The sequence below is a fragment of the Oncorhynchus kisutch genome, linkage group LG10 (genome assembly GCF_002021735.2).
Source record: "Oncorhynchus kisutch isolate 150728-3 linkage group LG10, Okis_V2, whole genome shotgun sequence".
NCBI lineage: Eukaryota > Metazoa > Chordata > Actinopteri > Salmoniformes > Salmonidae > Oncorhynchus > Oncorhynchus kisutch.
Window position 1 is genome coordinate 20,038,015 of NC_034183.2, and position 17,438 is coordinate 20,055,452.

The window sequence follows — 17,438 nt, forward strand, 5'->3', positions numbered from 1 at the left end:
ATGAGAGAGAGAGAGAGAGAGAGAGAGAGAGAGAGAGAGAGAGAGAAAGAGAGAGCGAGAGAGAGAGAGAGAGAGAGAGAGAGAGAGAGAGAGAGAGAGAGAGAGAGAGAGAGAGAGAGAGAGAGAGAGAGAGAGCGTGCATCTGGGTAGGAGGCCCCATGTGTCAATCTATGTATCATAGAAAATTCACGTTGAAGCAAGTCTAAGAAGCAGTAGATTGTTCTATGTGTGCTATTTCTATGCTTCCCGTTCTGAAGTTTAGTTTTTGCATCTTTTCCTTTTGCTTTTGCGATCCAGCTTCAAACAGCAGAATGTACAATATTCTTGGTAATGGAAAATATATTTCACAGTGGTTTAGATACAATGCTTATTTTGTCACATAAACTGAAATTAGGCCAACTATTAGAAATTTAGCAACCTGGAAATGGCAGAGCGATTTCTGCATAGTGGATCTTTAAGCTAGAGATATCAATTTTTTTAGTGGGCTTCGACTCAATCCTCCGCATTCGCCAATGTCGGCCTTCCACATCTGCGGTGGAAGGAGGCCGAGCTACAGAGGTGTTTGTCAGAACATGAGACAACCCAAAAATCTGTCTTCTCACGGTACAAACTATCCGAACGGCATTCTTGATATATTTTGATTTATTTTACACTTTTTGGTTACTACATGATTCCATGTCTTATTTCATAGTTTTGATGTCTTCACTATTATTCTACAATGTAGAAAATAGTAAAAATAAAGAAAAACCCTTGAATGAGTTGGTGTATCCAAACTTTTGACTGGTACTGTATATAAACTACCATTTAAAAGTTTGGGGTCACTTAGAAATGTCCTTCTTTTTGAAAGAAAAGCACATTTATTGTCCATTAAAAATAACATAAAATTGATTAGAAATACAGTGAAAACGTTGCTAATGTTGTAAATGACTATTGTAGCTGGAAACAGCAACCATCACTCCTGTGTTCCAATGGCACGTTGTGTTAGCTAATCCAAGTTTATAATTTTAAAAGGCCAATTGATCATTAGAAAACCTTTTTGCAATTAGGTTAGCACAGCTGAAAACTGTTGTCCTGATTAAAGAAGCAGTAAAACTGTCCTTCTTTAGACTTGTTGAGTATCTGGAGCATCAGCCTTTGTGGGGTCGATTACAGGCTCAAAACGGCCAGATACAAAGACCTTTCTTTTGGTTAGACCCAGTTTGCACTGTTCTGTGAATGGAGTAGTACACAGTGTTGTACGAGATCTTCAGTTTCTTGGCAATTTCTCGCATGGAATAGCCTTCATTTCTCAGAACAAGAATAGACTGACGAGTTTCAGAGGAAAGTTTTGGGTCTGGACATTTTGAGCCTGTAATCAAACCCACAAATGCTGATACTCCAGACACAGAACTAGTCTAAAGAAGTTGTATTGCTTCTTTCAAAGTGACCCCAAACTTTTGAATGGTAGTGTATATATACAGTGCCTTGCGAAAGTATTCGGCCCCCTTGAACTTTGCGACCTTTTGCCACATTTCAGGCTTCAAACATAAAGCTATAAAACTGTATTTTTTTTGTGAAGAATCAACAACAAGTGGGACACAATCATGAAGTGGAACGACATTTATTGGATATTTCAAACTTTTTTAACAAATCAAAAACAGAAAAATTGGGCGTGCAAAATTATTCAGCCCCCTTAAGTTAATACTTTGTAGCGCCACCTTTTGCTGCGATTACAGCTGTAAGTCGCTTGGGGTATGTCTCTATCAGTTTTGCACATCGAGAGACTGACATTTTTTCCCATGCAAAACAGCTTGAGCTCAGTGAGGTTGGATGGAGAGCATTTGTGAACAGCAGTTTTCAGTTCTTTCCACAGATTCTCGATTGGATTCAGGTCTGGACTTTGACTTGGCCATTCTAACACCTGGATATGTTTATTTTTGAACCATTCCATTGTAGATTTTGCTTTATGTTTTGGATCATTGTCGTGTTGGAAGACAAATCTCCGTCCCAGTCTCAGGTCTTTTGCAGACTCCATCAGGTTTTCTTCCAGAATGGTCCTGTATTTGGCTCCATCCATCTTCCCATCAATTTTAACCATCTTCCCTGTCCCTGCTGAAGAAAAGCAGGCCCAAACCATGATGCTGCCACCACCATGTTTGACAGTGGGGATGTTGTGTTCAGGGTGATGAGCTGTGTTGCTTTTACGCCAAACATGACGTTTTGCATTGCTGCCAAAAAGTTCAATTTTGGTTTCATCTGACCAGAGCACCTTCTTCCACATGTTTGGTGTGTCTCCCAGGTGGCTTGTGGCAAACTTTAAACAACACTTTTTATGGATATCTTTAAGAAATGGCTTTCTTCTTGCCACTCTTCCATAAAGGCCAGATTTGTGCAATATACGACTGATTGTTGTCCTATGGACAGAGTCTCCCACCTCAGCTGTAGATCTCTGCAGTTCATCCAGAGTGATCATGTGTCATGCCTTGGTCTTAGTGTTTTGTGTTTTCGTTATATATTTTGGTCAGGCCAGGGTGTGACATGGGTTTCATTATTGTGTTGTCGTATTGTTTTTTTTTGTAGGCATTGGGATTGTGGTTGATTAGGGGTGTGTCGAGTGTAGGCTTGGCTGCCTGAGGCGGTTCTCGATCAGAGTCAGGTGATTCTTGTTTTCTCTGATGGGGAACCGTATTTAGGTAGCCTGAGTTTCACTTTGTATTTCGTGGGTGATTGTTCCTGTCTCCCTGTGTAGTGTTCACCAGATAGGCTGCATTAGGTTTCACGTTCCGTTTGTTGTTTTCGTATTTGTATAGTTATTTCATGTATCGTCATTTTTCTCATTAAACTATCATGATTAACCACCATGCTGCATTTCGGTCCGACTCTAATTCAACAAACGAAGAACGCCGTTACAGGCGCTGGTATGAAGAGGCAGCACGGCGACGCGGATGGAAGCCTGAGAGTCAGCCCCAAAAATGTATTGGGGGGGGGGCTTACAGGGAGTATGGCTATGCCAGGTAGGAGACCTGCGCAAACTCCCTGTGCTTACCGGGGGGCTAAAGAGACCGGGCAGGCACCGTGTTATGCTAGTGAGCGCACAGTGTCTCCAGTGCGGGTGCATAGCCCGGTACGGTACATACCAGCCCTTCGTATTGGCCGGGCTAGAGTGGGCATCGAGCCAGGTAAGCTTGGGCAGGCTCGGTGCTCAAGAGCTCCAGTGTGCCTGCACGGTCCGGTCTATCCAGAGCCACCTCCACATACCAGTCCTCCGGTGGCAGCTCCCCGCACCAGGCTTCCTGTGCGTGTCCTCGCTCCAGTATCACCAGTGCCCGCACCACGCATCAGGCCTCGCCTCTCCTGCGCTGTCGGAGTCTCCCGCCTCTCCAGCGCTGTCGGAGCCTTTCTCCTCTCCTGCGCTACCGGAGTCTCCTGTCTGTTCAGCGCTATCAGAGCCTTCCTTCCCTCCTGCCTGTTTGAAGCAGCCGGAGCTGCCAGTCTGCAGGGAGCTGTCAGTCTGCAAAGAGCTGCCAGTCTGCAAGGAGCTGCCAGTCTGCAGGGTGCTGTCAGCCTGCATGGAGCAGTCAGAGCTGTCAGTCTGCATGAAGCAGCCAGAGCTGTCAGTCTGCAAGGAGCTGCCAGTCTGCAAGGAGCTGCCAGTCTGCAAGGAGCTGCCAGTCTGCAGGGAGCTGTCAGTCTGCAAGGAGCTGCCAGTCTGCAGGGTGCTGTCAGCCTGCATGGAGCAGTCAGAGCTGTCAGTCTGCATGAAGCAGCCAGAGCTGCCAGTCTGCAAAGAGCTGCCAGTCTGCAAGGAGCTGTCAGCCTGCATGGAGCAGTCAGAGCTGTCAGTCTGCATAGAGCAGCTAGATCCGCCAGTCAGCCATGATCTTCTAGATCTGCCTGTCAACCAGATTCTTCCAGATCAGCCTGTCAACCAGAATCTTCCAGATCTGCTAGTCAACCAGAATCTTCCAGATCTGCTAGTCAACCAGAATCTTCCAGATCTGCTAGTCAACCAGAATCTTCCAGATCTGCTAGTCAACCAGAATCTTCCAGATCTGCTAGTCAACCTGAATCTTCCAGATCCGCCAGCCAGCCAGGATCTACCGGAGCCTACTACCTACCTGAGCTTCATCTCAGTACTGGGCTTCCTCTCAGTACTGGGCTTCCTCTCAGTACTGGGCTTCCTCTCAGTACTGGGCTTCCTCTCAGTACTGGGCTTCCCCTCAGTTCCGGGCTTCCCCTCAGTTCCGGGCTGCCCGTCAGTCCCGAGCTGCCCCTCAGTCCCGAGCTGCCCCTCAGTCCCGAGATGCCCCTCAGTCACGAGCTGCTCCTCAGTTCTGTGGGGTTCTGGGTGAGGACTATTAGGCCATGGTCGGCGGAGAGGGTGGATTATCCCAGGACGCGAAGGGGAGGAACTATGACATTTATGGAGTGGGGTCCACGTCCCGAGCCGGAGCCGCCACCATGGACAGACGCCCACCCGGACCCTCCCTATGGTTTTGAGGTGCGTCCGGGAGTCCGCACCTTGGGGGGGGGGTTCTGTCACGCCTTGGTCTTAGTGTTTTGTGTTTTCGTTATATATTTTGGTCAGGCCAGGGTGTGACATGGGTTTAATTATTGTGTGCGCGTATTGTTTTTTTTTGTAGGCATTGGGATTGTGGATGATTAGGGGTGTGTCGAGTGTAGGCTTGGCTGCCTGAGGCGGTTCTCGATCAGAGTCAGGTGATTCTTGTTTTCTCTGATGGGGAACCGTATTTAGGTAGCCTGAGTTTCACTTTGTCTTTCGTGGGTGATTGTTCCTGTCTCTGTGTAGTGTTCACCAGATAGGCTGTATTAGGTTTCACGTTCCGTTTGTTGTTTTTTGTATTTATTTCATGTACCATCATTTTTCCATTAAAATCATGAGTAACCACCACGCTGCATTTCGGTCCGACTCTCTTTCAACAAACGAAGAACGCCGTTACATCATGGGCCTCTTAGCTGCCTCTCTGATCAGTCTTCTCCTTGTATGAGCTGAAAGTTTAGAGGGACGGCCAGGTCTTGGTAGATTTGCAGTGGTCTGATACTCCTTCCATTTCAATATTATCGCTTGCACAGTGCTCCTTGGGATGTTTAATGCTTGGGAAATCTTTTTGTATCCAAATCCGGCTTTAAACTTCTTCACAACAGTATCTCGGACCTGCCTGGTGTGTTCCTTGTTCTTCATGATGCTCTCTGCGCTTTTAACGGACCTCTGAGACTATCACAGTGCAGGTGCATTTATACGGAGACTTGATTACACACAGGTGGATTGTATTTATCATCATTAGTCATTTAGGTCAACATTGGATCATTCAGAGATCCTCACTGAACTTCTGGAGAGCGTTGGCTGCACTGAAAGTAAAGGGGCTGAATAATTTTGCAAGCCCAATTTTTCAGTTTTTGATTTGTTAAAAAAGTATGAAATATCCAATAAATGTCGTTCCACTTCATGATTGTGTCCCACTTGTTGTTGATTCTTCACAAAAAAATACAGTTTTATATCTTTATGTTTGAAGCCTGAAATGTGGCAAAAGGTCGCAAAGTTCACGGGGGCCGAATACTTTCGCAAGGCACTGTATATATATATATATATATATATATATATATATATTATTTCCCTTAGATATAGGACAGACACTCAAAACCTTATTCCTTATGATTGATATTTTTACTGTCTATTTTGCCATTTATGAATATGTTATTCAGTGCGTTTCTATGGGCAATAGCAGTAAAGGCCAAATTCAATGTTTTATCAAATATTTTGATTTTATTTTTGGGGTATACCTAAAGGGGTCCTAAAATTCAAAATCAAATAGCTAAACGATCCATGGTATGACCATCTTAAAACAATTTAGCCAACGGCTTAGATTTTTAGAGGTTAATAAGGAACCTGACCACTTGTCGGATAATACCTTAAGAAAGTTCACACTCACAGGACAGTATAACAAAATGTGAAATACTTCTTAGTGATTATAATTTGAACTTAAACTGCCATCAGAGGAGATCAGATAAGGAGTTATAGGACACATATTACAGCTGCGAAGCATATGTTGATAAAATACGGGACACTACAGACTGAGTTTCCTTGGCACAATCCAGGATCTAATTGACTCCATGAGTTCATGTAATAAAGAGCTGACAGTGGGTGACTGCAGTAATTGGACTGACCCTTAGACACTGTAGAGACGATTGCTGCTTTAATGACTGCTGCTTCATCAGAACCTGCTCTGATTAGGTGCCCTACTGATTCACACAGAAGACATATTCTTAGGCAGAGGTGTACAATTATGTGGAGATAATGGAGCCATGTGCCTTTGGGACTCTAAAATCATTATTAGTAATGTATTCTCTGAACTCTTATTCTGACTAGCACACTAAGGGCTCTATTCAATCAGTATCACTGAATCGTTATAGATTGCACGCTAGGAATGGCAAGGTAATTTCCGATTGAGCCGACATAAGCAGCGTTTACCGTGAACGCAGTCTCCGCTAACACGGGAACATTGCCTTTAACTTTCAATCACACTGTAAAGCTGAATTTCGCAATACCAATTGAATAGAGCCCTAATATGAGAATCACTGTTGTATCAGATCTGATGATTAACATAATGTGAGGTCACTGCTATAGCACTGATTTGTATAATGTCATTATGTCAACAAAGTAGTAATGATGACATGAAGAATCTACAATATATTTGCTTTTAATCAAGGCATTTCATAGTCATACATAGGCCTATATCAACACAGTTTGAGGAACAGTCAGGAAAACCCACAGGTGTCCATTACTAATGACATCATAGTATAAAATACATAAGTACTCACACCAACAATAACAATACAGTAGATAGAAACTAACTAGCATCCATCATTTATCTAACACCTTGAGATAACAATTAAAGAATTTGGCATCAAGTATGACGGATTGGCACTTGTTTCATTTTCTTGAGAAACAGAACAAGTTCAGCATATTAAACATCTTCTCTCCACTGCAGAAATTAGATCACTGAAATAAATATCCTCCCCACTTTCATTATTTCGCATAAGCTGTCTCCCGAGTTTAATTTAAAAAAAAATTGACAGTCACACCTTTTTAGCTTGTGTAATTAAATAGCCATTTAGCACAGAATAACGAGGAATGATTTCCGAACACCAACAGCTAGCTAATTGTAAAGTTCGTTCTGGAAATCCCTCAGAGACTTAAATCAAGGTTGGCAATCGTTGGCTAACTGTGTATCTAATGCATCAAGCAGAGGTCTAATTCTAAAAAGCAAGTCCATACTATGATGGCAAACCCATTTAAAGTGGCTATATACATTATACATCTGCAGGTTTTCTGCACCCCCAATAGAGGTGTTGGGCTTCCCCATAACAAACAGAGAAAAACACACATCTTAGAGGATAGTGGGTATTCCTCCACTGTTAGAAATCAGGTGCTCAGATCTAAAATCACTGTATTCATTTGATACATGACTGCATGTATAAAACATATATTTATCCATTATTTAGCTGACAGTAAGCCCTCCCACTGGCATCCCACAAAACAACACACCTGGGCATCATAAGCAGCCTAGTTAGTAAGATAGATATATTTACAGTGTATTCAACCAGGATAATTAACCCTGTGGTTGGTATAGAAGATAATCAGCAAGGAGATCTGGCCTACAGTATTTAAAGCACTTCAAATCATAGCATAATTGAAAACACAGTCATGAGGAGAAAGTTAATTGAATCCATTTGAAAATATTGCTGATCTTTTTTACATGTTTTAATTACGTATCTAATCTGTTGAGTGAGATAGCTTCCAGTACAGTTTTCATTTCTCAGGAGAATTATTCCTAGTTCAAATGTACATTGGGCTGTCTTTTTTAAATACAGATGTAAGATCTTAATTTGATAACACTTTTGTTGCTGAGAATTTTTCTGCACAGTAGGAAATGCAAACTTGTCGTGTATTTGAGTTTTAAAAAGGATTCTAAAGATTGCAATTACCACTTGGAAAATTCTGACTTGATATGCGGAAAATGTATCAAAGCCCACAACAATGTCCATTAATTATAATCCACATAATAATTCACATTTCCTGCTGCCACAGGATTATTTTACTGCTGTAGAAAACTGGCTCAAATTAAAATCCTACATCTGTAGATGAGAAACAAGAAAAGACAATCAATTACAAAAATAGTTGGCAATCCCCAAAATACACTACTCACTTTTTGATTTAATTACATTTTCATCATAAAAGCACTTAGGCTACATTTTGACCCTGCCTACTACAAAGAAGTATTATAAAATCTACTGACAATATTTTAGCTTTTTAGTCATGCCAAAGAAGGGATTTAGTAAGCCAAAGAAGGGATTGGTTACAACTCAGTGAGCACACACCCATGTACAGCAGGCATAGCATGAGCATTGAGCACACACAGATGAATCATTTAATAGTATCGTAGCAGATTACAGATTTTCCACAATAACAAAATCCTCAGTTAGAACCAAACAAAGTTATATAAAGTATAAGCATGGAGAAAAGCAATGGTATTGTAGAGAGCTCTATTGTATAGTCTAGGTTAAAACATGACAGGGAATGTAACTCACAAAAACAATGGCTATTTTCTGTAAAATAGTCATGTTTGACATGATTAAATGACTCCATATCTCAAAGATGAATGTGTGTGGTGACCCTTTAACCATCTGCAGAAACAACCTCTGCTTCTTTCCTCTGTCTCCTTCTTGAAATTGCAATCAGATCAGATGTATTGTAATTCATTTTAAAGGACAGCAGAGCACATGCAGAGAGTAGAAGGCTATCCTTCATGTCAAATCATGTTTATTGTAAATATTTTTTCTTGTAAATGTTTTTCCTTTCTCAGTCCTCTGGCCTAGTGGCTTGTCTACACTGCCAGGAGTGGAAAACACCATCATAATAATGAAGTCAGCAAATTATAAGGTTTTCAGGGTCAGAGGGCTGCTAATCATTCACTCTCCAGCAGTACATCATTTACAAAATCATAATGTTGTAAAAGTATGTGGACACCCCTTCAAATTAGTGGATTCGGCTATTTCAGCCACATCCGTTGCTGACGTGTATAAAATCAAGCATACCACCATGCAATCTCCATAGCCAAACATTGGCAGTAGCATGAGAACTCACTGAGAGCTCAGTGACTTTTCAGTGAACGCTACCTGCCCCAATGCATAGTGCCAACTGTAAAGATTGGTGGAGGAGGAATAATGGTCTGGGGCTGTTTTTTATTGTTTGGGCTAGGCCCCTTAGTTCCAGTCAAAGGAAATTGTAATGCTACAGCATACAATTACATTGTAGATGATTCTGCGCTTCCATGTTTGCAGCAACAGTTTGGGGAAGGCCCTTTCCTGTTTCAGCATCACAATACCCACATGCACAAAGCGAGGTCCATACAGAAATGGTTTGTTGAGATCAGTGTGGAAGAACTTGACTGGCCTGCACAGAGCACTGACCTCAACCCCATCGAACAGCTTTGGGATGAATTGGAACGCCAACTGCGAGCCAGGCCTAATCGCCCAACATCAGTGCCCAACCTCACTAATGGCTGAATGGAAGCAAATCCCAGCAGGAATGTTCCAACATCTAGTGGAAAGCCTTACCAGAAGAGTGGAGGCTGTTATAGCAGCAAAGGGGGGGGGGACCAACTCCATATTAATGCCCATGATTTTGGAATGAGATGTTTGACAAGTAGGTGTCCATATACTTTTGGTCATGCAGTATACATCATACTGAAGCATATGTCTTATACAAATACAACATCTATGTATAAAATTATGTTCAACACCTTTGAATAATGTCACACTCTTTAAAATGTAATGCATACACCCTCCCTCCCTCTGTCACTCTCTCTTTCTGTCTATCTATCACTCTTGGTAAGGCTTGTGGGTGTTATGAAACTGAAGTACAAACTGCTAACATATCACTGCATTTACATATTCATACCAAGCGCTAGGGAAGCAGACGGTGACGTCTGATCTCTATTCTCCAGGTTTTGGACATTGTGGTCACATAACAGACTGGCCTTCCTTCCGGTAGTAGGCTACTGTGGATCGCAACAACAATCAGGATCAAAGGATAATTTGCACATCAAGTTATAGTGGCAACATCAAAGACGCCCTGATCCATAAAAGCATTGTAGTGCTGAATAAAAACTGAATCATAGAGACTCGCATCCTGTATTGTCTGAGTCACATGTAATTGCAACCATGCGACATTCAACGTCGAGATCAAGAGAGTACAAAAAGTGAGTCCCTCAAACAAGCAGGTGTTTTTTGATCTGTGCCATATTCGATTGTCCACCACATGATTTACAAGTTGGGCTGTGCAGGGCTTCAGGTTCAGGAAATAGAAGGTTGAGGAGGTGACCAGCTAAGAGACAAACTGCTAGACCAGACCAGGCATTGACTTCCTTTCAGACAGTTCTATGTGAATACAGGGGAGATCAAGCAAACATCTAACCCCAGTTATATATCTTTTTTCACGCACATCATCATTCATGGTCTCATTCTGTGTTAGTCAGAGTACCATTCTGCATCGTCAGGACAGACCTAGGGGACATGGAGCAGCTTCCCCAGAGGGATCTCTCTCTCCCCCAGCAGAGTGTCTCTCTTCAGGCTGGTGCCCTTATTCACCACCTTGATCTTCACTGCTAGGTTCTTCACCTGCACTGAGGTCACAGAGTCAAAGAAGAAGTCCTCGTTGAACACAGGATTTCGGCTGTTCTTGATGATAGTGCTCCGCTGTTTCTGCAGCTTGCCAGGGTTGAGGTACAGTGACACGCAGCAGTTGATGCTCTTAATGTCGTACATCTTGTCGTAGAGCTCTTCGGCAGCCAGAATGCGAATGCGCAGGCGGGCCGTGCCAGCATCGTAGTCGGCGCTGAGCCTCACCCTGCCGCCCTTGTGTAGGTTGACGGTGTGCTCCCGGTCCGACGGCCCACCGCCATGGAGTGAAGAGGAGTGGAGCCGCCGCAGCACATTGGGACTGGGCTCGGTTGAGCTGCACTCGTCTGTGGACAAGGAGCTGTGGCGGGCAAACGTCCTCTTGGCTTTCACCACCTTTGCCTGTGTCTCGTGGGTGAAGACTTTGAGCAGCGAGGCAGAGCGGGAGAGAAGTGGGGAGTTGAAGGGAGAGGACTCAGCCGAGGAACAGGTATCACTCTCCCCTCCACTAAAGTAGCGGTATGGGTTGTGAGAGGCGTTGAAGTCAGGGGGGTTGAGGTGGTTGCATTCGCTAACACTGCTCTTCCCCTTCCTCTGGGAGTTGGGGGAGGTCAGGGGGCTGGTCTGGTCACAGTGGAAAAGGGACTCCTTGCGGCGGGTGTGGGGGCTCTCCATCAAAGTGGCAAAACCATAGGAAGTCTGGGTCTTGGGGACGTAGGGCAGTGACATAGCGGTCTGAGACTGAGGGTCAGCATTGGTGTCCCCTGCCACCATGTCATCAGCGCTCTCTATCTGGATAATGTGACGGTTGGCGGCCCTCAACAGGTTCTTGGTGTCCCCAGCTAGCTTGGCAACCAGACGCGGGCTGCGAGGGCTGCTGATTTTCTTACTGCCAATGGTCTGCTCAGAGGCCGAGGGCCGCAGCCCCTCCTTCGGCTTGACGACGTCCAGGGTCTCAGGCTCTGGGGGGCAGCAGACCAGCTTGGGGGGAATGAAAAAGTCAGGGATCTTATCAGGGGTGAGAACGTTGCTGTAGACTGGAGTATTGCTGTCCTTGACCCCATTCTCCCCCCGCCGGAGAACAGTGGTCTCTACCGACCCACGGATCTTGTCCAGAACCCACATTATCCCACTGGGCTTCACCAGGTGGGATACAAGGGTGTTTCTCTGTCTGGAGGCAAAAGCACAAACATGGCAGCAGTTATGAAATACATGAATTAACACACTGAGTAAATCACATTGCAACTGTTGCTATATCTGTGTAAGAAATAGTTAACTGAATCTAAAAATGATGAAATCAATGAAATTGACCCCAATGTGTCAAGTGTATACTTAAGCAATAAGGCCTGATGGGGTGTGGTATATGGCCAATATACCACGGCTAAGGGCTGTTCTTAGGCACTACTGTGTGGTTCCAGCCCTGAATGCTAATTGGATGAAAGCTGTGGTATATCAGACAGTATACCACGGGTAAGACAAAACGTTTATTTTTACTGCTCTAATTACTTTGGTAACCAGTTTATAATAGCAATAAGGCACCTCGGGGTTTGTGATATAAGGCCAATATACCATGGCTATGGACTGTGACCTAGCACTCTGCATTGTGTCGTACATAAGAACAGCCCTTAGCTGTGGTATATCGGCCATATATCACACCCCCTCGTGCCTTATTGCTTAATTATAGAGGTGTTGAATAAATAAAACAATTTGCAGCCTAAATAAGAGGTACAGTTGAAGTCAGAAGTTTAAATACACTTAGGTTGGAGTCATTAAAACTCATTTTTCAACCACTCCACAAATTTCTTGTTAACAAACTATAGTTTTGGCAAGTCGGTTCAGACATCTACTTTGTGCATGACACAAGTCATTTTTCCAACAATTGTTTACAGACAGATTATTTCACTTATAATTCACTGTATCACAATTCCAGTGGGTCAGAAGTTTACTTACACTATGTTGACTGTGCCTTTAAACAGCTTGGAAAATTCCAGAAAATGATGTCATGGCTATAGAAGCTTCTGATTGGCTAATTGACATCATTTGAGTCAATTGGAGGTGTACCTCTGGATGTATTTCAAGGCCTACCTTCAAACTCAGTGCCTCTTTGCTTGACATCATGGGAAAATCAAAACAAATCAGCCAAGACCTCAGAAAAAAAATTGTGGCCCTCCACAAGTCTGGTTCATCCTTGGGAGCAATTTCCAAACGCCTGAAGGTACCACGTTCATCTGTACAAACAATAGTATGCAAGTATAAACACCATGGGACTACGCAACCATTATACTGCTCAGAAAGGAGATGCGTTCTGTCTTCTAGAGATGAACGTACTTTGGTGCAAAAAGTGCAAATGAATCCCAGAACAACAGCAAAGGACCCTGTGAAGATGCTGGAGGAAACAGTTACAAAAGTATCTATATCCACAGTAAAACAAGTCCTATATCGACATAACCTGAAAGTCCACTCAATAAGGAAGAAGCCACTGCTCCAAAACCACAAAAAAAAAAGCCAGACTACGGTTTGCAACTGTAAATGGGGACAAAGATCGTACTTTTTGGAGAAATGTCCTCTGGTCTGATGAAAGAAATATAGAACTGTTTAGTCAAGGTGACCATCGTTCTGCTTGGAGGAAAAAGGGGGAGGCTTGCAAGCCAAAGAACACCATCCCAACCGTGAAGGACAGGGGTGGCAGCATCATGTTGTGGGGGTGCTTTGCTGCAGGAGGGACTAGTGCACTTCGCAAAATAGATGGCATCATGAGGATGGAAAATTATGTGTTTATTGAAGAAACATCTCAAGACCTCAGACAGGAAGTTAAAGCTTGGTCACAAATGGGTCTTCCAAATGGGCAATTACCCCAAGTATACTTCCAAAGTTACGGCAAAATGGCTTAAGGACAACAAAGTCAAGGTATTGGAGTGGCCATCACAAAGCCCTGACTTCAACCTATAGAACATTTGTGGGCAGAACTGAAAAAGCGTGTGCGAGCAAGGAGGCCTACAAACCTGACTCATTTACACCAGTTCTGTGAGGAGGAATGGGCCAAAATTCACCCAATTTATTGTGGGAAGCTTGTGGAAGGCTACCCAAAACGTTTGATCCAAGTTAAACAATTTAAAGGCAATGCTACCAAATAAAACATTTGATCCTAGTTAAACAATTTAAAGGCAATGCTACCAAATACTAATTGAGTGTATGTAAACTTCTGACCCACTGGGAATGTGGCGAAAGAAATGAAAGCTGAAATAAATAATTCTCTACTATTGTTCTGACATTTCACATTCTTAAAATAAAGTGGTGATCCTAACTGACCTAAAACAGGGCATTTTTACTAGGATTAAATGTCAGGAATTGTGAAAACCTGAGTTTAAATGTATATGGCTAAGGTGTATGTAAACTTCCGACTTCAACTGTATGTAAAGAATCAGGGATGCAAACTGGTGAGGGCTCTTCACTGAAACATGGAAAAAATCCCTGCTAGGGGGAAATGCAGGTTTTAACTAATTAAACAACCAAGAATATGATATACATGATCAGTCTGTGTGTAAAATAAAGTGGTTCATGTGAACCTAACTTACAGCTAAAAAATGTAAAGAAAGCAATCCAATGTTATTTGTTGCCTAGACTTCACTGCAAATGACACTCAAGTCTTGAGAAAAAAACAATACCCTAATATTGCAGTTATCCATGACAACCTTTTTAATAAAACGCTTGTGACCACACACATAAACGGGAAAAAACCACACACTTGGGAAAAAACATCTTAAAGTAGAATGAAACAAACAGGCATTCTATTTTTACTCTATTATAGTGGCCACTATAGACAGCGATCAAGTGCACAAAGCTACATGTGCGCAAAAATAACGTTCACTGAGTAAAACAATATATAATCCCCCCTCACTCAAACACACACACACACGTGCTACTGTCAAGTTCAACACAACAAAAACAATATCTTCGGAGTACACTGCACATTATTACATTGTACACTTTATGCCTGTGGACATCTGTTCTACAATGTGCCAGCAAAAGCGAGAAAGAGGGAAAGTGTGTGGTTTTCTTTTCACATCTATAGTGGCATCCAGTTTAAACCAGGCCCAGCTCCAGCTCCACTTGCTTAACAAGCAACGCCTAATTTTCACCTAATTCTCTCAATCTGAAAATGAACCACATACTGTAAAGGGAAACATTAGTTAACAGATAGTGGTTAGTTCGTTAACATTTCACACAGATTTCCAGGGTCCAGTAAGCAACTAACGCGTTATAACTTGAGGAACAGTGTTGTGCCGAAAATCTCCCCCCTGCCCGAATCCCCCTCCCCCTTCGTGTGAACGCGCACGTACTCAATTCTTCATTGCTGCAACTTGCTTGCTAGTTGAGATTTCTCATCACGTTAGGCTGCGTTTCATTTTATATTTTATGTCGGTTTGATCGCGGGGGGGGGGGGGGGCAAGTATTGTCTGCAGTTTCGGTTTGGTTATTTGTTTCAAGTGTATTAGTCTAAATAAATATCTTTGCCAAAATTCGTCATTTCTACATGTCTTATTCAACTAGTAGTTGTTCTGAAATATTTATTGCTTCCCTAAATGTTACTCCCCCCCTCCCCTTCTAATTTCCTTAATTTTGTGGCTAGAGTCAAATACTTTCTATAGAGTCAAATACTTTCTATAGAACAGGCAGGGGGAGATTTTCGGAACAACATCGGCAAGGTTTCGTATACCAGTTAATACTATATACAATTGGTTAGGTTAGTAATGTTAGCTAATTTGATGTTGTAAAGTTAGCTAGCTGTCTACGTTATTAGCAAGCTAATTTTCACACCATGAACTCAATTATTTGATCAGATAAATTGGTTAATGTTGCTCAACATTTCTCTGGCTAGCTAACGGAGAATTCAAGCCAGCTAGCAAGATACTTAACAATGCTAATACCTGTTCCACCAAACTTTCTCCCTCACCTCAAACTTTCCAAACGACAGTAATTTGTCGGTTACACGAATCACGCAGGTCACCTATTTTGGATTCAAAACGCCGAATTTCACCGAAAGGTGACTAGTTTGCATCCCTGAAAGAATACATGCAATGTTAGCACATGCTTTATTTACAAAGGCTAAGAAAACACTTTTATTTGTACTCATACAGTAGTACATTCATACATGTTGTCTAGGTAGCAGTGAGTATATGTCAACATGCTGCACAGCATATTGCTCCTGTGGAATAATAAAGACTGCTGCATTAGTCAGAATAACACATGTAGCCTTCACCCATAAATTTTTCAATCGATTACATTTATTCATCTTAGAACCACTGTTAAGTTGGTTGAGGTTTGATTTGGTTCGTTTTAAAAATTTACGTAACAATAAACACCCTTTATAAGCACATTGAAATCCACTTTATTAACAGTCATGGTATTCTATTGTATTGTATTGTATTCCGTTAAGTTACATTTAACTGACATGTTGTGCATATTAACTAGAAGATAGGACAAAATTATAGGCTAAAGGTCTGGTCTGTGATGAATTTGCACAAGCTTGAATTTATAATAACTCTACCTTTATAGAGAATCAAGACGGTTCTCCTTAGATTTTAGCAAAACGTGGTGCACTGGAAGAAAGTCAATGTGTTATTTACAAAGTAAATAATGTAGTAGTTCACATTAGCCTATGCTTAACGCGGAAATAAAGTGCAACAAGTGAAAATTTGAAGTTTATATGCTCTCGGTGCCGAAATATATTTCATTATGCGCTCTTGAGTGAGACAAATATTCAATTTTAGACACCGGTTGAATTCAGCTTAATAAACTTACTGAAGACGTGGAGGCTGCTTTGTCGAATTGATTCTTCCGTAACAGGTGTTTTCTCCCGCCTCCTCTGGATCGCGCACTGTTTGCAGAACTATATAGTCTCCTCCGCACCCTAGAGATCGACTTGCGCTAGATGGAATAATATGATGCTTTTTATACACTCTCCCGGGCGATGTTGGGTGCCGACCAATAAGAGAAAATGATGACATCCTCAAGAGAGCCAGTCACAATCACTGAAGCTCATGAATTAGTCAGAAGATACACTCTTACAGGACGTGTTTACATGATATATATGAAGGAATCAACAGGCTTTGAGCACACAAGTTTAGACAGGAGTATAAACGTATTAAGTTGTTCTTGTTGTGTTTAGATCGCATCATGCAGAAAGTGGCATCAATAATTGACCAGTTGATCATCCCTCATGAGTAATTACCCTATGTAGTTAGTGTGAAGAGTGACCATTAATTTATTTGATGGAGACAAATACAATTAAAACAACAACAATCTATATCAGATACACTGCAACATCAAATAGTTTGCACCAATTTCCAGCATCAGTCAAAACCATATAGGCTTTAAAATAAAAATATGATACACCGGTGGAAAAGAGAAGGAAAAACATACAGCAAAATGACAAAATGGTTAACATGTGGCTCCCATCTTACAGTTTTTTCGATCTGTTTTTCACTTTCTGTATAATGCAGACATTTCCAGTGATTTAGAGTTCCAGACATTGGGCAAGTGCTGTTTCACATATTGGAACTCTCAATGGAACATGATTTGACATTGCCAAATATGTTTAGACATTTATTGGGATATAGGCTACTGTATACCTACAGCAGCAGAACATGAACTCAGTGGAGCATATCCCAGTGCAGCTGGCTGTATGATTTAATTTACAGATGTTTGGTCCTTCTTCAGGTTTAGATCAACCCATCTGTTTCCCTGGAAACCTTGCT

The 17,438-nt window shown here is 42.3% G+C and overlaps 1 protein-coding gene across 1 annotated transcript; it reads right to left on the reverse strand.

Annotated features, from left to right (window-relative positions):
- Window positions 1-6,688: 6,688 nt before the first annotated feature.
- On the reverse strand, window positions 6,689-16,591 carry LOC109897478 (C2 calcium-dependent domain-containing protein 4C-like). Its single transcript, XM_020491968.2, has 2 exons — window positions 16,483-16,591; window positions 6,689-11,851 (listed from the first exon to the last, which is right to left on the reverse strand). The coding sequence occupies exon 2, from the start codon at window positions 11,803-11,805 to the stop codon at window positions 10,567-10,569; it is 1,239 nt and encodes a 412-aa protein (XP_020347557.1). The 5' UTR covers window positions 11,806-11,851; window positions 16,483-16,591; the 3' UTR covers window positions 6,689-10,566.
- Between the last annotated feature and the right edge of the window lie 847 nt (window positions 16,592-17,438).

What these genes read in the sequence shown, in the direction of transcription:
- LOC109897478 (XM_020491968.2), bottom strand. Translation starts at nt 11,805, where the DNA reads ATGTGGGTTCTGGACAAGATCCGTGGGTCGGTAGAGACCACTGTTCTC.